Source organism: Barbus barbus (genome assembly GCF_936440315.1).
Source record: "Barbus barbus genome assembly, chromosome: 18".
Taxonomy (NCBI): domain Eukaryota; kingdom Metazoa; phylum Chordata; class Actinopteri; order Cypriniformes; family Cyprinidae; genus Barbus; species Barbus barbus.
The window spans coordinates 7,603,661-7,626,813 of NC_136746.1; the positions used below are offsets into that span (position 1 = coordinate 7,603,661).

General features: G+C 39.4%; 1 protein-coding gene across 1 annotated transcript; it reads left to right on the forward strand.

The window, feature by feature from the left end:
* On the forward strand, positions 1-22,485 carry LOC306883848 (uncharacterized protein; the record flags this gene model as incomplete). The annotated part of the gene is made up of 19 exons (XM_079439337.1): positions 1-78; positions 2,243-2,381; positions 3,474-3,616; positions 3,721-3,807; positions 3,951-4,101; positions 6,374-6,535; positions 15,126-15,235; positions 15,799-15,927; positions 16,009-16,100; positions 16,186-16,297; positions 17,037-17,207; positions 18,212-18,282; positions 18,383-18,550; positions 19,582-19,700; positions 19,786-19,990; positions 21,634-21,841; positions 21,933-22,021; positions 22,128-22,282; positions 22,427-22,485. 19 exons carry the CDS (start codon positions 1-3, stop codon positions 22,483-22,485), a joined length of 2,448 nt encoding a protein of 815 aa, XP_079295463.1.
* Positions 22,486-23,153: the final 668 nt, after the last annotated feature.

Here is a 23,153-nt window from a genome sequence, read left to right on the forward strand (position 1 = left end):
ATGAAGAGATTCGGTGGAGTTGGACCTGCCAGGTCTGATAACCTTGAGCTTGAACTGACTGATGGAGTCTCTAGTCAGGTGAGGAAACAGCTGTCTGTCTTTCCTTGAATCTGCTATATTTTTTTTCCTGAACTGTTCAGTGTTGGAAAAAAGAATCTGTAAAATTTATAATAAAACACCAATAACTGTGCCTGACAGTTCTTTATTGATTGTTCATACATTTCATGAATTGATATAATGTTCATATAACAATAACTATTGTAATAAAATTAATAAATATTTAAAAAACATTTTAATAAAAAAATACAAAAAAATAAAAACACTGGTGCCTGGTGGTAAGGAGAGAGCCACATGTAGAATCAAAGCTAACGTGCCTTGCGAAAGTATTCATATCCCTTCTTTTTTTGTCACGTTTTATGTTGCTGCCTTATGTTAACTGCTTTATTTTTTTTCTACATCAGTCTACACTCCATACGCCATATTGACAAAGCAAAAACAGAATTGTCACAACTTTGTAAATTAATTACAAATAAAAAACCTGAAATTACTAATTAAATTAATTAAGTACATTGCATAAGTATTCATACCCTTAACTAAATATTTAGCTGAAGCAGCCTCAATTCTTTTTTGTTTAATGCGACATGCTTTGCTCATCAGCATTTGGCAATTATCACCTTTTCACCTCTCAAGCTCTGTTAGGTTAGATAGGGGCAGACGCACATTTTCAGGTTTCTCCAGAAATATTTGATTGGGTTCAAGCTCAGGCTCTGGCTGGCCACTCAAGGACATTCACAGAGTTGTCTATAAGCCATTCTTGCTGTGTGTTTAGGTCCATTGTCCTGTTGGAAGATAAACCTTCTGCCCGTCTGAGGTTCTGAATACTGGGTTTTCATTAAGGCTATCTCTATATTTTGGTGCATTGAGCTTTTCTTCTACTCTGACGAGTCCCTCAGTCCCTGCCGCTGAAATACAGCCCCACAGCATGAGGCTGCTATCAGCACACTTTACTTTTGGGATGGTACTCTGCATGTGATGAGCAGTGCCTGCTTTCCTTCAAACATGATGGTTGGAATTGAGGTTCATCAGACCAGAGAATCTTGTTTCTCACAGTCTGAGGGTCCTTTAGGTGCTTTTTTGCAAATTATAAGGGTGTTTTCATGTGTCTACACTGAAGAGAGGATTGAGTCTTGTCACACTGCCATAAAGCTCAGATCGGTGGAGTGTTGCAGGGGTGTTTGCCCTTCTGTAGATTTCTCCTGTCTGCATATACGATGATGGAGCTCAACTAGAGTGACCATCAGGTTCTTGGTCACCCCTCTAACCAAAGCCCTTCTCCATCAATTGCTCAGTTTGGCTAGGAGGCCAGCTCTAAGAAGAATCCTGGTTGTTCCAAACTTCTTCAATTAAGGGTAACAGAGACTACATGCTTCTGTGACCCTTCAATGAAGCAGAATTTTTTTCTGAACTCTTCCCCAGATGTGTGGCTTGACGCAAACCTGTTTCTGAGCTCTACAGACTGTTCTTTTGACTCCAGGGCTTGGTTTATGCTCTGATATGCATTATCAGCTGTTGGACCACTCACTCAAAGTCTAGTAACACCTACAAGCAATATGAATGCTCCTGAGCTAAATTCCAACTGTCCCAGATAAGGGTATGAGTACTTATGCAATGGAATCTTTTTTTTTCTTTACCATTATAGTGTATGGAGTGTAGATTGATGTGGAAAAAAAAGTAATTTAAAGCAGTTTAACATAAGGCAGCAACATAAAACGTGAAAAAAATGAAGCAATATGAATACTTTTGCTAGGCACTGTAAATACTGATATATTGGTAACTGACACAAAAATAATGGACATTAATTTAACAACTTAAGATGTAATATAAAACCCTAATGTTACTGATAACAATAAATAAATATAAAAAAATTATTACATAAAAAAAAAATCATCAATGTGAGCTGTCACACAGGGAATTCTGGAAATGTCAATTTATGGTTTTTCATTGTAATTTACAAAATGATTACAAGATTTTTTTTTTTTTTTTTTTTACTTCCAAAAACTATTAACCACTTACTGTTAATAAGTTACCTTTTTATTATTTTATATATATACAGTATTTTGCCTTTAAAAATACAGAAATGTTTTTTTTTTTTTTTTGGTACATATCTGACATTTTGAACTATTGTGTCATTTGATGATGCTTTTACACTTTTGTATGTATGTCTTTTGTATGTATGCTGTAGTCAGTGCAGCCAGTCATTGCTTCTCCAGTGTCTGTGGCATCAGTTAAAGATGTGGGGCGGTCAGTCGCTTACCTGGCATCCTATGCAAGAGGCCGCTGGAAACATGCTGCCCGCAAGCCTGTCAGGAAGAAACCCACAGGTATTTAAAATAAATGTATGTTACGTGCCCTTCAAAATGCCATGGCAATAAACTCTTTACCTGCTTTGTAAAAGATGGTTTTGATAAAATAGCCTACTATTTGATTACCCTTAGTAAAAGGTATTGTATTGATACACGAACACAGATGGTATCAGAGGGCAATACTTCGGTAAGCCTAATTTGAAATAATATACCATTTACTGAAAGATATGTACCAGAGAAAGTATGAACTTTCTACTGACCAATAAATACACAGACACGCTGATACAATTCACAGGTTCACTTTATTGTCATTTCTCAGATTATTTACATACACACACAGAAACAAAATACCGTTCCTCACCAGAATACTGTACTGCATTAAGAAAAAAAACAAAACAACAACAACACACTGCTGCTGTTTGAATAGGCATACATAACATTCTGTCGCAGATCTAGACAGGTGGAGCTGGTGGAGGTGGAGGGTTTCAGAGGAACACTGATAGCGCTGCAGGACCAGCTTATCCACCTTATTTTGCAACACGGATGTAAGGTATTTTCCTGTGAATGTGCAAGACTCATTCATTAGCCACGATTGGTAAATAACTATAAGAATAACAAAGCACGGTAAATGGGAAAACTATTTGCACTACAAACCGGTGTGTTCATAATTACAATAATAAATTAAAATAACATAACGAACACCAGTTTGCATTATTATCTTTACATAATATTCTAATGATTTTTGGCATAAAAGAAAAAACGATAATTTTGACACATACAATGTTTTTTGGCTATTGCTTCAAATATACCCCAGCGACTTAAGACTGGTTTTGTTGTCCAGGGTCACATATTACTCAACTTGGAATATACAACTGTTGCATGTAAAATATCTGACAATTGCTTAGGCTTCAGGGGGGTTCAAACCTCAGTGAGTTTTGCCTGTGGATGGCTCAGAACTGAACCCATCAGAGTGAAGCCTGCCGCCAAATATAAAGTTCAGGACCTCCAGAATATTCTGACTCGAACAGAGTGGTCCTGACTGAACTGAAGTTATTATATACTTGTTGTGAGTGTAATATCAATCCTAACGCTAAACCGTTGTCTTTGTAGAGGAATATGTAGGCAGAAAATACAAGGGTCTTGCAACGGATGAAGACACTGTAGATGGACAGAAGAGGAAGAAGATCCAGCTGAATAAAAGGCTTCTGGATCACTTTCGAGCCCTGGCGGCCAGCAATAAAGACACAGATGAGGTAACGTGTGAAACATGATGTGGCTCCACTTTGGTGAACTTTGGGAGAACATGATGTTGTATTTGTCAGTGTCACACAATGATATTGATTTTTTCTTCTTTCAGGTGGACCTGCAGTTTCTGAATGATGTCCTCACGAATGGAGCTGACCCAAACTCAGCAGATAAATATGGGCAAACGGCCCTGCATGAGGTTAATGTTTGACTTCTTATGTAAGACACATATGCCATAAAATGTCATTCCGGGATTTAAATGTTCAGCTGATGCTTACATTGACATATTGAGAATATAGGTGACATTGTAAATCATTCACAGATGTTTGTGTTTATTGGTAGATATCTCGGGTATGGAATGTGGACGTGATGCATTTTTTCCTGGAAAGAGGGGGAGATTTTCAGAGGGCCGATGCTTTTGGAGTGACGCCTCTTCATGTAGCCGCAGCTCTGGATTATGAGGAGATGCTGCAGTTCCTGTTAGAAAGAGGAGGTGCGTTTGTGTGTGTTTATCAGTGTTCAGAAAAATTCTGAACTGTCTGTACAATCTCAGAAATAAAGAGTACAAAAGCTGTCACTAAGGCAGTACCTTTTCAAAAGGTAATAATATGTACCTTTAAGGCACTAATATGCATCTTTAGGCCTAAATAAGGTACTAAAGTATACCTTTTGAAAAGGTACCACCCCAGTGACAACTTTTGCATGCTTTTTCTGAGAGTACTGTACATTCATGAGTGTCATTTTGAATTCAATTGGCCATAACACAGAGAATGTTGAAAGGAAATGTTATTCAGTGAGTTGCAATTCAAACAATATCACAGAAGAAAGACAATCAATATATTCCATTCACAAGTCTGTTTTTTTGAAAGACGTGAATATCTTCATTCAGCAAGACAGCATTCAACTGATCAAAAGTGACAGTAAACTTTTACATTCAAATGAGTCAAATAAGTTTAAATTAATGCTGTGCTTTTGAACTTTCTATTAATCATAGAACCCTAAAAAATGTATAAGGGTTTTCTCAAAAATATTAAGCAGCACAACTTTTTTCATCATTGATAATAGCAATAAATATCTCTTGAGCAGGAAGTCAGCATATTAGAATGATTTCTAATGGTGCTGAAAATTCAGTTTTGCCATCACAGGAATGAATAAAATTTCAAAATCTATTAAAATACAAAAAAGTTATTTAAATAGTAATAATGCATCATAATATTTCACAATATGACTGTTTTTACTGTGTTTTTGATCAAAATAAATGTGACTTCTAAGAGTAGTGCCCTCCAAAAGTATTGGAACAGTAAAGACAAAATTGCTCTGTTGGCTGTGGAGTCAAGACATTTACAAATATGATTAAAAGATGAATATGAGACAAAACTACAGAATGTCACATTTTATTATTGGGTGATTCAACTCATAGATGTTTTACCAGCTAAGAAGTTCAGCACTTTTAGAGTTTCATCCCTCTATCTGATGTGAGCATAAGTATTGGCACAGTTGCCTCACAGGTCTTTCTAAGTGATCTTGTGTCCTGTTGCATTAATTCTTCAGATATTAAAAGCAGGGAATGTGTCGTATCAGTTATATCCATTACTTCTGCATTCTGAATCTTGCATTCGATGATGACACACAAACCAGAATGAAGATGAGGGATCTGACTTTCAGAGAAAAGCAAGCAATTTGGATGCTAAAAGAGGAAGTCAATTAGAGCTATAGCAAAAACAAAGGGCATGGAGAAATCAAGAGTTTGGAAACCACCAGCGACACCAGCAAACCAACAACTACCTGGTCGGCTGAGAAAACAGCAGTAGTTGATGACAGACAAATCATAAAAGCTGTGAAAATGAACCCTAAAAGACGTGTCTGTAAAATCACCAACAACTTCCAGAAAGCTGGGGTGATGCTCTGACAATCTACTGTCCTCAGGAGACTTTGACACAGAATTACAGATGCTACACAGCAAGATGCAAACCTCTGACCAGCACCAAACATAGAAAGGCAAGATTAGAGTTTGCAAAAAAGCACAAAGGTGAGCCAGAAGAGTTTTGGAACTGTGTTTATGGACCGATGAGACAAAGATGAACCTTTATCTAAGTGATGGGAAAGCAAAAATGTGGAGAAAAAAAAAAGGGAACTGCAAATGATCCCAAGCATACAGCCTCATCTGTAAAGCATGGTAGAGGTGGTGTCATGGCATGGGCATGCATGACTGTCTCTGGAACAGGCCCTCTCAACTTTACTGATGACTTAATGTATGATGACAGTAGCAGAATGAATTTGGCTTGCCTACCAACATTCAAGAAAATGCCACCAGATTCATTGGGAAGTGCTTCATATTGCATCAGGACAATGACCCAAAACACCCTGCCAGTTCAGTCAAGGAATTTATAAGGGCAAAGAAATGGAAAGTCTTAGATTGCCCAAGTCAATCTCCAGATTTAAATCTGATTGAACATGAATTTCACCAGCTGAAGAGGAGAGTAAAGGCAGAAACTCCCCAAAACAAGCAACAATTGGAATTGGCTGCATTAAAGGCTGAGAAAAGTATTTCAAAGGATGAGACCAAGAGTCTGGTGATGTCTATGGGTCACAGACTCACTGCTGTGATTGTGTGCAAGGGATCTGCAACTAAATAATAGCTTTTAATCTTTTATATCTGCCTTATGTTCAACTGTCCCAATACTTATGCTCACATCAATGAGTGGGATGAACTCTAAAAGTGCTAAAAAGAACTCTAAATTCTCTGATGTTTATTTTAATGACAGCTGACATTGAAGCTCGCACTTATAAAGACAAGCAGACCCCGCTGCACTTTGCTGCAAAGAATGATGCTGTCTGGGCAGTGAGGATGTTACTGCAGAACGGGGCGGACATCGCTGTACGAGACTATAAAGAGAGAACGCCTCTCCAGCTGGCTGCTAACTTCGGTAAGGCTTTTATAACTCTGTAAAGTCAGACCTAGGGCCAGTTGCATAAACTTAGCCAGCATGTTAAGACTGTGTCTTAAAGGAACACTCCACTTTTTTTGGAAATAGGCTCATTTTCCAACATCCCTAGAGTAATACAGATGTGTTTTACCGTTTTTGAATCCATTCAGCCGATCGCGGGGTCTGGCGGTCCCAAAATTAGCATAGCTTAGCATAAATCATTGAATCCGATTAGACCATTAGCATCTCATTATAAAATGACTAAAGAGTTTCGATATTTTTTCTATTTAAAACTCGACTCTTCTGTAGTTGCATCGTGTACTAAGACTGGCGGAAAATGCAAAGTTGTGATTTTCTAGGCTGATATGTCTAGGAACTATACTGTCATTCCGGCGTAATAATCAAGGAATTTTGCTGCCGTACCATGGGTGCAGCAGGCGCAATGATATTACGCAGCGCCTGCTAATAGTATAACGTGACCACCTGTTTGCACAGGGAGCTTGCCTTGCAACCATGGAGACATTAGTAAGAGACGATTTAGAAAACATTTCATTTGGTACAGAACCTGAACCATATCTGTTTGAACCTGAATACACAGAAGACGAACTTTTACATACATTTTGGCAAAAGGCTGCTTGTAAAGCTGATTGTGAAACCACGGACAGAGCACTTTCAATGATTCAAATGCCACTCCCCCCTTCTACAGTAAATCAATATAGCATAGTAGGCCTACAGTCTTGAGCAGTGCTAATTTGTTACTCTGAAAAAAAAAATCGGATCAGTTTTGGTGATAGGGCTGTATTTTGTACCACAGAAAATTCCGATAAGCAATACTGACAATTACACACGTTTCTTTTAATCAAACTATGCACTACCTCTCTAGAACTGTACAACAGAACTAATATATACTGTATAAGACAAATGGTCGAGCAAATCTGATAGTAGGGCTGTGCAATTAATCGAATTCGATTAATTGCACAGCCCTATCTGATAGCATTACACAGGCAGCTAATGACAACAGCAGTGCTTTTTCAATGTGGTCAAAAGTGATAATAATGTTACACTTACAGCCATGGGTGATGATCCACTTGGTCCTGTCTGTACTCTGAAGATTGTTGGGATAGCCGTATTCTTTAGATGCCGTACCATAGTATGGGTAACACTTTCCATGTTTTCCAAATAGTCATCTGGTCCAAAATGATCGGAGCAAACACGCTATTTCTTGATTGATTCTACCGGTGTTTTCAAATCTATGTTCAGAGCAGCTAGCCATTGATTCTTTTGTTGCTTGTGTTACGGTCAAAGTTACTTTGTCCTTATTTTTGTGTTTTCCTTTGTATAAATCTGGTTATTTTCTGTCATCTCGAGGTTGAGCTCCGCCCTGTTACACCTGTGGCCTGTTTAGTGAGCGCTGAATTGGATATGAGGGGGAATCGAGATTGTGTTGGCGTCTCCCTGTTTCCAGCGCATGGCCAGGACAGTGATTTCCTGGCTTGGTTGAGAGCAAGACTCGCACTCGTTTGGAAGCTCTTTGTTCCCGCGGATCAGCCACCTTTTACGAAGCGCTGTCTCCAGCGAGCTTCGTGCCCGTCTTAATGCAAGTCAGCCTCGGATGAGCGGTGTGTTTGTTGTTTGTGTTTTCTGGTTGAGCTGTTAATTGGTTTGTTTTTGCTATGGTTGTTTCGTGTTGTGTTTATTTGAATTAATGATTTAATGCACGTTAATTGTTGCCGAAAGTGGCACGTGAGCCGTCTAGATCTGTTAATAAAAAGTTTGATCGATATCTGTGGTCTCACGTGTCCTTGTTATGTTGCTTAACCCCTTCCCTATGAGCACTTTAAAACGGGGTACGTAACATAAATGGGGGCTCGTCTGGGATTACAATAACTTTATTGTAATGTTTAGTTATTGTTGTTTCCCGAGAATTCGTTGTAATTTATTTGTTACGTTGTAAGCAAATTTGGGATGGCCAACGCATTCTCCGGTTAGTTAGAGTAAGCCGGCAGGGCTGTGCTTAGCGCCAGCTCTGACTACGGTTTGCTGTTTATTGTTTTCGTTTATTATTTTAGTTTGTTGTGTTTGGAGGTATTCCGGGGGAGAGAGTAATCTCTCAATCGGTACCCTCTGAAGACTAGCTAGATGTAGTTAGTTTTCTGGGTAGGTAGGTAGGACCGGAGTGTGTGTGGATCTTTTTCGTTTTTTATTTACTCCTTGTTTTGTTTTATTATGGCAACATTTGATTTAAATCAGTTTATAGATCAACCTAGTGTTGAGGGGTTAGAGGTATGTCGGAAAAATGATTTAGTTCTGATTGCTCAACACTATGAAATTTCGATTTCTAAAACACAACGTAAAGCCGAGATAAAGGTTTGTTTAATGTCTGCTTTGATTGATAAAGGAGTATTTTCTGCTATGGATGCTGTTTCTACGCCGGCAGCTGAACTAGCTGTTGACTTTGCGGGAAGTTCACCTTCACGAGGATCTGTCGGTGATCAAGTTACTCCAGTTACTGTCCCTGGTGGGGAGGTAGGTCCACCTTTTTCTATGCCTAAGTTTGAGCCTGTTTCACTTTCTTCGGAGGCATCGCCTGAGCTCCGTACCGATTGGCGTTTAAAGCTCCGGTTAGCTCGGTTACAATTAGAGACTCAAGACCGTGCTCAAGCAAGACAAGACGAGTTGAAACACCAGATCGAAAAATACCGAATTGATGCTGAAACAAAAGTGCGATTGAGGCAGTTGGAGTTACAAACTGCTCGTGATCCACCTGAACAATTGATTTCTAAAACCTCTGTTAATTTGAATGGTGGCTCCGAGACCGCTGCTGCACCGTCAAATTCGACTATTGTTTCTAGTAATTCTGTGTCGGCTGGTAATGAGACCGAGTCTGTAGTGGTGCCGTTAACTCATTTTGATGTGGCCAAAAATATCGCTCTTGTTCCAGTTTTCCATGAAAAAGAAATTGAAGCGTATTTTCAAGCTTTTGAACGTATTGCGAGCGCTTTGAAGTGGCCAAATGAGGTTTGGGCTTTAATGTTGCAATGTAAACTGACAGGTAAGGCACAAGAAGTATGTGCGTCTCTTTCGCTGGAAGAGAGCGTTCAATATGAGGCAGTGAAAATTGCCATTTTACGGGCGTATGAATTAGTTCCTGAGCATTACCGGCAACGTTTTCGTAACACGAAGAAGTTAGTATCTCAAACCTACGTCGAGTTTGCTCGTGAGAAGGGCATATTGTTTGATCGCTGGATAAAAGCGTGTAAGGTTACGGACTTTAATTCATTGAGAGAGCTTATGTTGATTGAAGAATTTAAAAACTGTGTCACTGAACGTACTGCGTTGTACCTAAACGAACAAAAAGTCAATATGGTGCAACAAGCTGCTGTGTTAGCAGATGAGTATATGTTGTTGCACAAGACTGTGTTTAAGCGTGTGAGTGACAATGTACCGTTAGACAATGAGAGTTTCTCCGATTGTAAAACCAAATGGGTTCCTTCCACTCTAAAATCGCGTAAGGAGTGTTCCTATTGTCATAAAATTGGGCATGTGGTGGCAGAATGTCGTTGTCTGAAACGAAAACAAGAGCGACAAGAATCATTGTCTGTTCAGGCTCGAGGTTCCGTTTTAGTACAAACATTACCTTCGCCTTTTACTCTCTCTGCACCTGATTCGTGTTTTCAGCCTTTTGTGTTCAATGGATGTGTTTCATTGACTAATGGAAATAATGGTAGAAAACCTGTTCGAATTTTACGTGACACTGGAGGCTCGCAGTCTTTTATTTTAGCGAGCACTTTGGATTTTTGTGGGGACTCTGCGTGCGAAACCAGCACTATTGTGCAGGGTATTGAAATGGGGTACATAACCGTTCCTCTTCATCGGGTATGGGTAACTTCCGAATTGGTATCTGGATGTTTTGAGGTTGCAGTTCGTCCATCTTTACCTGTGAAGGGAGTAGATTTCATCATGGGGAATGATATTGCCGGCGGTAAAGTCTTGCCTGCTGTACAAGTGACGAACCTTCCTGTTGCTGAAATGCAGCCTGATGCACTTGTTGAAACTTTGCCAGATGTGTTCTCAAGTAGTGCCGTTACAACCCGAGCTCGAGCAAAACGTGATTCCCAAGAACATTGTCTTAACGATTCCATTTTTTCAGATATTTTAGAAAATGAATCTTTTCCAGAATCTGTGGATGCGGCTACATCGAATCCTCATCCTTCTGTTAATTTTAATCTTGTCACTAACATGTCAATCTCACGCAAAGCCTTGATTGATGCGCAGAAAAATGACCCGACTTTGGAGAAATATCGTGTGAGTGCTGAAAAAAGTTCACTGACGCCGCGTAATTACAATTTTTATTGGCAAGACTCCATGTTAATGCGCAAATGGGGTAGAACCTTGAGCCCCGAGCAGGCAGATGAGTGGGATGTGGTACATCAAATTGTGGTTCCTTCAAAATTCCGACAGTCTGTATTAAACTTGGCTCATGATCATCCTTGGTCTGGACACCTGGGGATTAATAAAACCTATAATCGGGTGCTCCAGCACTTCTTTTGGCCAGGGTTAAGAACCGATGTTGCCAAGTATTGTAAGACCTGTCACGTCTGTCAGATGGGAGGAAAGCCAAATCAGGTGGTGCCACCTGCCCCTCTCTGTCCGATACCTGCTGTGGGAGAACCCTTTGAACGTGTTTTGGTGGATTGCGTAGGACCACTCCCTCGTGCTAAGTCTGGGTGTCAATATTTGTTGACGATTATGTGTGTGTCCACTCGTTTTCCAGAAGCGATTCCTTTAAGGAATATAACTGCTAAGTCTGTCACGAAAGCTCTCACGAAATTCTTCACAACCTTTGGATTACCAAGAACTGTTCAAACAGATCGGGGTTCAAATTTTATGTCTCGAGTATTTCGCAGTTCTTTAAAAGCGCTAGGAGTTTCTCACGTTGTGTCCAGTGCACATCATCCAGAATCCCAAGGGGCACTGGAACGCTGGCATCAAACTTTGAAATCTGTACTCCGTAAATACTGCATCGAGACCGAGAACGAATGGGACGATGGGGTTCCTTTTGTGTTATTTGCTGTGCGTGAGGCACGACAGGACTCGCTGGGGTTTAGCCCTTCAGAATTGGTCTTTGGCCATAATGTTCGGGGTCCTTTGAAAATGTTAAAAGAAGAACTTCTTTGTACAAGCCTTTCCAAGAAGACTAATGTAATTGATCTAGTCTCTCGTATTCGCGAACGGTTGCGTAAAGCTTGCACTTTTGCTAAAGAAGCTCTTTCTCTTTCTCAAACGAAAATGAAACGTTGTTATGATCAGAAAGCAGTTGGGCGTAACTTTCTGCCAGGAGAGAAAGTTCTGGTATTAATTCCTGCTCCTGGGTCTGCATTCACTGCGCGATTTTCCGGTCCCTACGTGATTCAAAGTAAAGTAGGTGAGACTGGTTATATAATCCATACTCCAGAACGGCGAAGAAAAACTCGCTTATGTCACATAAACATGCTAAAACGGTATGCATCTCGTGATGTTATGGATGAGGGGGAGACTACTAATGTTTCCATATGTGACTCAGCAATTGAAGCAAGAGAGCACGTTTCATTGCTTACTCATCTTTTGCCTATGCAGGACATCGATGATGGATTAAATGTGTCGATGGAAATCTTAAGTGGCGGTTGTTTGAAAAACTCTGAGGCTTTATTAACACTCTCCTCACAACTTTCTTATTTGTCCACTGAACAGCAGCAGGACATACAGAAATTGTTGAAGAGTTTTCCTAACCTGTTCAACGACGTTCCTTCCGGTACTTCTGTTATCACGCATGATATTAATGTCGGTAGCACATTGCCTATTAAACAACATGCCTACCGTTGTCCAGTAAATAAAAGGGAAGCAATGAAGCATGAAGTGACGTATCTTCTGGAAAATGGTTTTGCGGTTCCCAGCAGTAGTGCTTGGAGTTCCCCCTGCGTTTTAGTGCCAAAGGCCGATGGGTCTTTTCGTTTCTGCACTGATTTCAGAAAGGTTAATTCCGTCACCGTACCAGATGCTTTCCCTCTGCCGCGTATCGACGATTGTATTGATAGTCTTGGTACCGCAAAGTATATTACGAAATTGGACCTTTTAAAAGGCTATTGGCAAGTGCCGTTAACCGAGCGTGCGTCGGAGATATCCGCGTTTGTTACACCAGATTCATTTCTTCAATATACGTGTATGGCATTCGGTTTACGGAACGCACCCGCGACATTTCAGCGCTTGATGTCTTTAGTTCTAGGTGATGTTCCGAATTGTAACATTTATTTAGATGATGTAGTCATCTTTTCGTCCACTTGGGATGAGCATTTGCTGTCTTTATATGAAGTGTTCCGTCGTTTATCCGCTGCGTCCCTTACATTAAATCTTAAAAAGTGCGAATTTGCTAAAGCTTCGGTTACTTACCTGGGGAAACAGGTGGGGAACGGCCAAGTAAGACTGTTGGACGGAAAGATCGCCGCTGTACTCGAATATCCAATCCCTACAACGAGGCGAGAGCTACGTAGGTTCCTTGGTATGGTGGGATACTACCGTTGTTTTTGCAAAAATTTCTCCAGTGTCGTTGCACCATTGACAAGACTGTGTAGTCCGAAAGTTGATTTTAATTGGACTAATGACTGTCACCAGGCATTTTTTTCTGCCAAATCTCTTCTCTGTAGTGCTCCTGTTCTCTCTGCTCCAGAGGTGTCCCGTGCGTTTCACTTGGAGGTTGACGCTAGTGCCGTTGGAGGGGGAGCTGTCCTTCTACAGGAGGGTGCTGACGGGTTACTCCATCCAGTTTCCTATTTCTCTGCTAAGTTTAACCGTTCTCAGTTAAACTATTCGACCATTGAGAAAGAAACTTTATCACTTTTATTGGCATTAAGGCACTTTGATGTGTATGTAGGGGGCAGTATGTTTCCTGTTACGGTCTATACTGACCATAACCCGTTAGTTTTTTTGGGCAAAATGTACAATCACAACCAACGCTTGATGCGATGGGCACTAATGGTGCAGCCATACAATTTAGAAATTCGGCACAAAAAGGGATCTGAAAATGTGGTGGCGGATGCTTTATCACGGTGTTAATTTTGTTTTTCTCAGAACCAGTTTCTCAAACTTTTTAAAAGGTTGAAGGGGAAAATAACAAAAACTGCTTCTGTCTTTAGGGGGGAGGTGTTACGGTCAAAGTTACTTTGTCCTTATTTTTGTGTTTTCCTTTGTATAAATCTGGTTATTTTCTGTCATCTCGAGGTTGAGCTCCGCCCTGTTACACCTGTGGCCTGTTTAGTGAGCGCTGAATTGGATATGAGGGGGAATCGAGATTGTGTTGGCGTCTCCCTGTTTCCAGCGCATGGCCAGGACAGTGATTTCCTGGCTTGGTTGAGAGCAAGACTCGCACTCGTTTGGAAGCTCTTTGTTCCCGCGGATCAGCCACCTTTTACGAAGCGCTGTCTCCAGCGAGCTTCGTGCCCGTCTTAATGCAAGTCAGCCTCGGATGAGCGGTGTGTTTGTTGTTTGTGTTTTCTGGTTGAGCTGTTAATTGGTTTGTTTTTGCTATGGTTGTTTCGTGTTGTGTTTATTTGAATTAATGATTTAATGCACGTTAATTGTTGCCGAAAGTGGCACGTGAGCCGTCTAGATCTGTTAATAAAAAGTTTGATCGATATCTGTGGTCTCACGTGTCCTTGTTATGTTGCTTAACCCCTTCCCTATGAGCACTTTAAAACGGGGTACGTAACACTTGTTTTTCGTTGGAATTCTATGAAACATGACGGTGGAATACACCTTCGACTTACTATTACAGCCCTTTACAACGCACATAACCATGGCTAATCGCACACAGGTAAATCCAGCCACTAAACTCACAGGCTGTAACTCAGCAACTACACAAACATAGTGCCGGTCACTTTGGAAGTTACCTAGATGGGGACTTCTTTCAGGCGCTGCGTAATATCATTGCGCCTGCTGCACCCATGGTACGGCAGCAAAATTCCTTGATTATTACGCCGGAATGAGAGCATAGTTCCTAGCCATATCAGCCTAGAAAATCACAACTTTTCATTTTCCGCCAGTCTTAGTACACGATGCAACTACAGAAGAGTCAAGTTTTAAATAGGAAAAATATCGAAACTCTTTAGTCATTTTATAATGAGATGCTAATGGTCTAATCAGATTCAATGATTTATGCTAAGCTATGCTAATTTTGGGACCGCCAGACCCCGCGATCGGCTGAATTGATTCAAAAACGGTAAAACACATCTGTATTACTCTAGGGATGTTGGAAAATGAGCCTATTTCCAAAAAAAGTGGAGTGTTCCTTTAAGAACTAGTTTGACCAACTAGCAGTTGCCAAGGGCTAATCAGTGTTACTTTTCCAATACGAATAAGACCAATCTACCTGTTCATAATCGAAATTTAAAAAGTTATAACCAGTTTTGAAGAAAAAAAAATTATGACCAACTTTTTAAGACTAAACGGTTTATGCAACCGGCCCCTGATCTGTGCATGTCCTCCAGCTCTAACAGTGGACAACTTGACTGCTGTCAAAGTCGTCACTACTGTTTTGACTTCTCGGTGTTATGTACAGATCGGAGTGAGACAGCGCGTTTGCTGCTGGGGTTTGGAGCAGATGCTGGGGTGCAGGACTCTGATGGACAGCTCTGCATTACTGCCATGATTACTAAAATGACCCCTGTGGTGAGGATTCAAGGATTGTAATTGGTTCAGTACAAGTTAATCAGCAGCATTTATGGCCCAACATGTATTCATTGAGCAGATGTTTCCAACATGACTTTAAAATATGCCTACTAGCAAATCCCATTAATCCAAGACAACCACAATACAAGTATTGCTACTTAATTTTTGGAAATATCAAAGCAATTCTAGACTTGCGAGTGCAAAAAGGTTTAGTTTTTTTGTTCTGTCTTTGCACGGTTTATCTGGAGTTTGCAGTTCTGTTACGTAATGTAGACTAGTGAAAATAATGTGTAAATCATGTAAGAATAAATAAAGTTTTTATTTTTTATAACTGATATACATTTGCATAACTGAATTTGTATTATTTTATTTTATATACCTCATGTGAGTGCTTAAAAAGCTTCACTTTTTTGCTTTTAAATTCTAAACTATTATATTGGCACTTCATCTGTGGTATTTATCATCAGGCTTTAAAGGTGATAATCTCAATATTTTATTTTTTTTTGAACATTAGTGTACATGCAGTGGATTTTTTTTAATAATCCTCATCTTTGTGTTGACAGGCTGATCTGGCATTGAATCAGTTTCATACGAAAGACCAAATAGCCCGACAGCAGTTCTACTACCTTCATCTCATGGAGCCAAAACCTGCTGACAGGACAAACCCAAAAGGTTCTGATCCATCATCACCGGTACACATCTTTAAGCATATTTCCCTTACGTTTCTGTGCAGTGTTGCTGCATTAGATTATGAGATTTGTCTCTGTCCACAGCTGGAGTTTATTGTCAATCAGGGTAAACTGGATCTCATCATGCACCCTGTAGTGCTCAAACTCATCACTGTCAAATGGAACTTATATGGCAGGTAAGCCAACCAACATCAAAGTCCAAAACTGATTCATGGAGAATCATCAGTAGAGATTAACATCACATTAAATGTTGCCCTACAGATCGGGCGCCTGGATACTTCTGTTTCTCAACTTCCTATTTATCGTGTCCTGGACAACAGTAGCCATATCTGTGTCGGTACGTCCAGATGGAGATCGGTACAATCTTCCTCAGGTAAGACTAACTATAGTCTATAGTCTTAATAGATAAGAATTTTTGATACTTAGAGTTTTCGGTCCCACTTTTTATTAGGTGGCCTAAGGGTTAGTTCACCCAAAAATTCAAATTAGCCTGTGTTTTATTCGCCTTTGAGGCATCCTAGGTGTATATGACTTTCATCTTTCAGACGAATCCAGTCAGAGTTATATTAAAAATTGTCCTAAGCTCTATCATTGCAGTGGGTGGGTGTTTCTGTTCAACAGTCCAAAAGACGTGAAATAAAGTGCGCGCATCCATAATAAAATGTGCATCACACGGCTCCGGGGGGAGAATAAAGGCTTCCTGTACTGAATCCATGCATTTCTGTAAGAAAAATATCCATATTTAATTTGTTCAATAAACACTTCTTTCTCACTTCATCTAACTCTCATAAGTGGAAGCCATTCCGGCAGATGAAAGTGAAAGTGACGTGACATGTATGGTGACCCATTCTCGGAATTTGTGCTCTGCATTTATCCCATCCAACGTGCACACACACAGCAGTGAACACTCACTTGACTCTCTAACCACTAAGGCTACCTGATATAAAGTGGGACCCAGTTTTCTTTCCCATGTTGACGATCCTGGACATACAGAAGGGCTCGCCCTTATTTTTTCTAACATTATTGGGAATGCACAATGCAAACAAATCTAGATTATTTTTTTTTGCTTATAATCATACATATGTTTACATTACATACACTTCTCTTGGTAGGACTGGTGGCGTGTGTTGCTGGTGGTTTCGGCTCTAGTTCTGACCGTGACCGAGGTGTACAGGGAAGTGATGGAGATTGTGAGATCTAAGAGGAAACTGAAGCACTGGCAGAGCTGGACTGTGCAGAAAATCAATGAGGACTTGAGCTGCTCTCACCCTATGTGGCCTGAGGTAACACACCAAACCCGTTCACACTCACTTACACTAGGTCTTATTCATGAAAAGATGGAGGATAGTAGGCTTATAGACTGCACTTACAATCTATTGATTTTTAAATGGATCCAGTGTTTCTGACTTTTGTATTTTAAAGGGTTAGTTCACCCAAGCTTTTGTTTACCATATTTGATGTGCTCTATGTATATGCGTTAATCAGTGTGTATATGAAAATGAAGTCACACTATTAAATTAAATTAAATCTGTTCATCATATATAGGCTATAAAGCATTTGTGTCTCCACAGAAAACTTGGATTAAACTGCTTGATTCATGGATTACTTTTATGATGTTTTCATGACCTTTTGTGGAAAGGACTTTTAATGGAGGGACAAAAAATTTTCTTCACTTGTGTTTTGAAGATGATCAAAAGTCGTAGAGTAATTTATGATGGAATTTTCTTTTTTGGGTGAACTATTCCTTTAAAAGATGTTTTATCATACTAAAGAATGCAGTGCATATAAAGGAAATGTGTCATTGTCTTGATTACCAGAGAAAATTATTTTCAGTCAGCCCTCAAAATAGTTTATACTGACACACTTGGTTGTCACTGGTTGTCTGTGGTTGAATAGTTATGCTTTCAAACCTTCTGAACTACTTTGGCATTAGACTTCCATTTACTGTAAATGCATAATTTATGTTTGCCATATCGAGTCAAAAATCATAATGTGACACTGAAGACTGAAGTAATGATGCTAAAATTTTTTGCATCACAGAAATAAATTACATTAAAGTACATTCAAATAGAAAACGTTATTGTAAACCGTAACGGTATTTCACAATATTACTATTTTACTGTATTCTTGATTAAATAAATGCAGCCTTGGTGAGCATAAGAGACTTTTTCAAAAACATTAACAAATCCTGATTATTCTAAACTTTTGACCTGTAGTGTAAATACACAGGAATAAAATACACAGTTGTAAGGACACAACTCACAATTTATTTATTTTAATAAAACAGGAACGCAATTACTTGGAAGGCCAAATAAAGTATATTCGAAACCTGAAAGGAACCTACTCTCAAGACCCCTGGTAATATATTCATAACAAGCTAATATACAGTAGAATGTGAAAGAGTGTGCATAATGAATCTTTATCTGTATGACTAAGCTTGCTGATATGTCTGCTGCAGGAATATCTTTGATTGGCTGGTCTATTCGCTGCTGCTGGCAGTTCTGGGCATCCACTTGGCAGATATATTCCTAGTGTCTGACTCACTTCGACAGAACAGTCTTCGCCTCTTTGCAGTGTCCATTATTTTCCTGTGGTTAAGGCTGATGAAGCATGTCCGAGCCTTTAGGTAATGCATCTTTTTGTAAGTAACCTTACAAAAAGAAAAACGGAAAATTAAGATGAATGCATGCAATTTGAAATCTTCATAATAACGTCCACGAAAGCAGGATAAAGCAAGTGTATGTGTTTGCTTGAGATTTCATTTTCAAAAATCATAAATTCTGATCAACTGTTCTAGAATTATGTTCTAGGATGTGTGTGTAAAATAACCAGTTTTTTAATAGGGGTCATAAAGCTTATGACTTTTGGTAAAATGTCGGGAACCTTGGCTCTAGGAACACCTGGTCAGTGGCAGTTACCATAGATACTCAGATATAATGTCAACACCTTTTTGGTCTCCTGACTGCTGTGACACACAGAGCGCCTGCAGCCGAATGCTGCCACCTGTCCAGTTGCCCAAATAACACTGCTTCCATATCTCAGGTTTCACTGAGACGCCACAGGTGGCCTCTTCTTTGTGGGCTAGGTAACCATGGGAACATATGGTCAGTGTTACAGTAATCCTAGAAACATAAGGACGTGGGGGTTTGCTCATCCTGTGCTCAGTCACTTCTGGATGCTACTACAATATTTCAGCATATGCAGGGTTATCATTTCACTCATCAAGCAGAGCCAACAACAATTTGGCTACTTCTTCCTGCTCTGACATGAATCACAACATTGCAAACTTTGATTTAAAGGAAAAAAACCTACAATACTAGTATACACTACCATTAAAAAAATTGATTTACAATTAATTATTTCAAACCTTTATTCAGCAAGGATGTGCAATAATGATCAAAATTAAATTAATTTAAAATAAATGCTGTTTTTTTTACTTTCTATTCATTGAAGGATTCTGAAAAAAGTATCACAGTTTCAACAAAAAATGGTGAAAATGAAAGGAATAGTTCACAGAAAAGTGCTAATTGTGTTGTTCCAAACCTGCATAAATTACTTTATTCTGCAGAACACAAAGATATTTTAAAGAGCAACATCCAAAAAAACCAAAAACACGACACATGATTATACTCAAGGTAATGGCTGATTTTATTCTAGGGTGATGGGGCCCTTCATTGTCATGCTGGGGAAGATTGCAGGAGACGTGCTGCGTTTCCTTTTTCTCTATATAGAGATCTTCATTCCATATGCCTGTGCTTTCTGGATCATGTTTGGAGGTACTGTCACAAAGACTCATAGTATGTACAGTAAGTGTATATATAAAGATGCATGAGATATGAACGTTGTGTCTGCTGCTCTCAGGTTTAGCTGAGGTGCCAAGTATGGAGACGGTTCCTGAGCTGCTGTACAGCCTGTACCGTATCACCCTGGTGGACGAGTATGAGTTTGATGCCATGCTGGATGTGGATCCAGTGATGGCCTACCTGCTCTGTGGAACATTTCTGGCCCTCTCTGCTATTCTCTGTGTTAATTTACTGATTGCTCTGCTTTCTGACACCTTCCAAAGGTATTAATTACTCATATAAACGGTTTATAAGGGGTGTAACAATAAATGGATATGGACTGATGCATCGATCAAAAGACTAATGAAATGATGGCGATCAATGCAATGCATATGTTGTAATATTGTAATAATATTGTAATATTGATATAGTGATTGCAGGCCCCTGAATCTAATCATATCATAATTGTATTGCAGCATGGTTTGAGGTATCGGCAAATATTTCATCGCTGGCTAAAGGTGTGGTTACATTAGTGATATTTTGGTGAGATTTTGTCAATAACGTGGCAATATTTAAAGCACAGCTCACGCAAAAATCACTTCCAAACCAAGCATCTCTCTAGAATTCGCCTGACCAACTTGAACATGAGCGAAATCTGCACTTTTTTGCCCTCATGCGAAACTTCAGATTGTGTGGATTCCCATTAAAATGCTTGGATTTCACCTGTTAAAGATGACATATCATGAAAATCTGACTTTTTCCGTGTTTAAGTGCCATAATCGGGTCCCCGGTGCATCTACCAACCCAGAAAACGTGAAAAAGAACAACCCAGTAAATTTTCTTTGGCAAGCTTATGAAAAAGCGAGACACTCAGATTTTGTTTCCTCAGTTACATAACAAGGGGATCTTATTATAATATTACTGGCCCTTAATATGCACGCTTCCACCCACGGCGCTGACATTGTGGTTTTTACAAGCAACAACGGTGCACCAGTTCTGACGGCATGGCGAAAGTTCGAGCAAAGCATGCTAACTGTTCTGTCTTTGGCTGCACTGATGAGCACAGAACACTATCTAGAGTCCCAGCCTCAGAGGAGACAAGAAAGCAGTGGATTTATTGATATATTTACTGTATATTACACTGCAGCCACGCAGATTTAATATAAACATTTGATTTCTTTCCCAGCTGTTTACCTTCACAAACATAACTGACTGTTTTTTGTAACTAGCGTGTTTTTACCATAAACTTGTGTGTATTTGACAGTTTAAGTGCAATAAGACTTGAAAGAGAACTTAGTTTAGTACTCACATGCCCTGTGACAGCCACTTTCTGTGCGCGTGCTTCCGATGTGTGCTCAGAAAATCGTACATTAGTGATGGGCGCCTCCAAAGCACTGCTTCATGAAGCTTTGAAACTTTTGAGAATCGTTTGTTTCAAAACAGTGGTTCGGAGCACGTATCAAACTGCCAAAGTCACGTGATTTCAGTAAACGAGGCTTCATTACGTCGAAACGTTTCGAAATTTCAATGGTTTGCTGTTTGGGGGGGTAAATGGTAAATGTGACTGCACCTTAAAGGGCCAGTTCACCCAAAAATGAAAGTTCTGTCATCATTTAATATGCCTCAACTTGTTCCAAACCTGTATGAGTTTCTTTCTTCTGTTGAACATAAAAGAAGATATTTTGAGGAATGTTGGTAAAGACATAGTGGACTGTAGCCATTGTCAGCTGTTTGGATGAGCTATCGCCTCAATGTAGTCCAATTTACACCCATGGCGTTTATAGTGCTTTTTATCCTTTTGGGCATGATACTGTAAATGTGTTCACTGTGAATTTTCATTGTACTGAAACCACCTGGGTATAGAATTGTCATTTTTGTGTGAACTATTCCTTTAACTCTGACGTTCGTTAAACGTTTGCGTTTACAGGGTCTATGACAATGCACTGGCCAATGCGGTGATGCAACAAGCTGCTATCATTCTGCAAATAGAGGAATCCATGCCTTGTCTGAGACGTTGCTATGACAACGATTACATCCACCAGCATTGTGCCCCGCTTGGAGAATCCTATGATGATGATGTCCCCACTAACCCAGAACAACATGCGGAGATGAAGAAGCTCACAGAACAGATCAAGGTGTCTACATTAACAACAACTGCATGTTGTAGTATTTTTCATGTCTTTTTTTTTAAATCTCAGAATAACTTATAGTTTGTATGTTCTGCAGGATACTTTAGATAAATATCTGAACATCCAAAGAGAGACACTCTCACCTCATTTGGCCTATGCAGGTGCCGGAGAAGAAGATACCACAAGGTTGGTTGATAAACATCTTGGTCTTAGATTGTTACCATTTATAACATGTATATTTTGACAAGTGTATAATTTGACAAGCCTGCCTAACAATTGCTTTTTACAAAAGGAGAAGCGCTGCACTTCCAGAGAAACAAGAACATCTCAAGACTCTTCACAGACTTGTGAAAGACCAGCAAAAGCACAGTCAGGACCTGAGTGAGCTGAAGGCTGAAGTGAAGGAACTCCACAGTTTGCTGATCAATCTGATACAGTCCAAGACATGTAAGAGTCCCCTGCACACTTATAATAAACATCTGTGAAAACATGTGCAAACATACATGGGTTCATTGTAAATTATTTTCAGTTCAATTTTTGTTTATTGACACTGCCATTGATATTAAATGACTGTCTATGGTGTTTCTGCAGCTACTGATGATGACAAGAAACCCTCAGTGGACAGTAAAAACTCTGAAACTAATGAATGAAGTACAGAAATCAAATCCACGACTTGGAAAGGACTTCATAATTTTGCAACCTACACTTATTGTTATGCATTGCACCAAGTTACTGTAACACTATTTGCATCTTTGTATATTAGAGTGGCTTTATTTTAATTATTAAAATTTTCATTATAAAATGTGAAACAGGATCTTTAAGTCTCTTGTATTCACTCATTTATAATTGGAAATGTTTCTCGAGCAGCAAATCGGCATATTAGAGTGATTTCTGAAGGATCATGTGACACTGAAGACTGGAGTAATGATGCTGAAAATTCAGCTTTTCATCACAGTAAGAAATTAAATTTTAAAACACATTCAAATACAAAATACTTATTTGAAATAGTAATAATATTTCAAAAAGCAGCCTTATAAGAGACCTCATTCAAAAACAACGGTTTCAAATGTTTGACTTATATTTTGTGAAAAATAAAAAGTAGTCATTACTTAGTTGTGAGTCATCTATAGTAGGATAACTACAGATAGATTAGGCTATTAATTATTTATCAGTTTACAGACCAATACTCTTCACCTTCTATAAAGCTCTGAAATCTCATTTGTGTTCAGATTCAAAAAATGCATGTCATGCCAAGATTGATAGATCACTAAGAACTATTGTGGAATGAAAAATAGCTGCATTAAAGGGATACTTCACC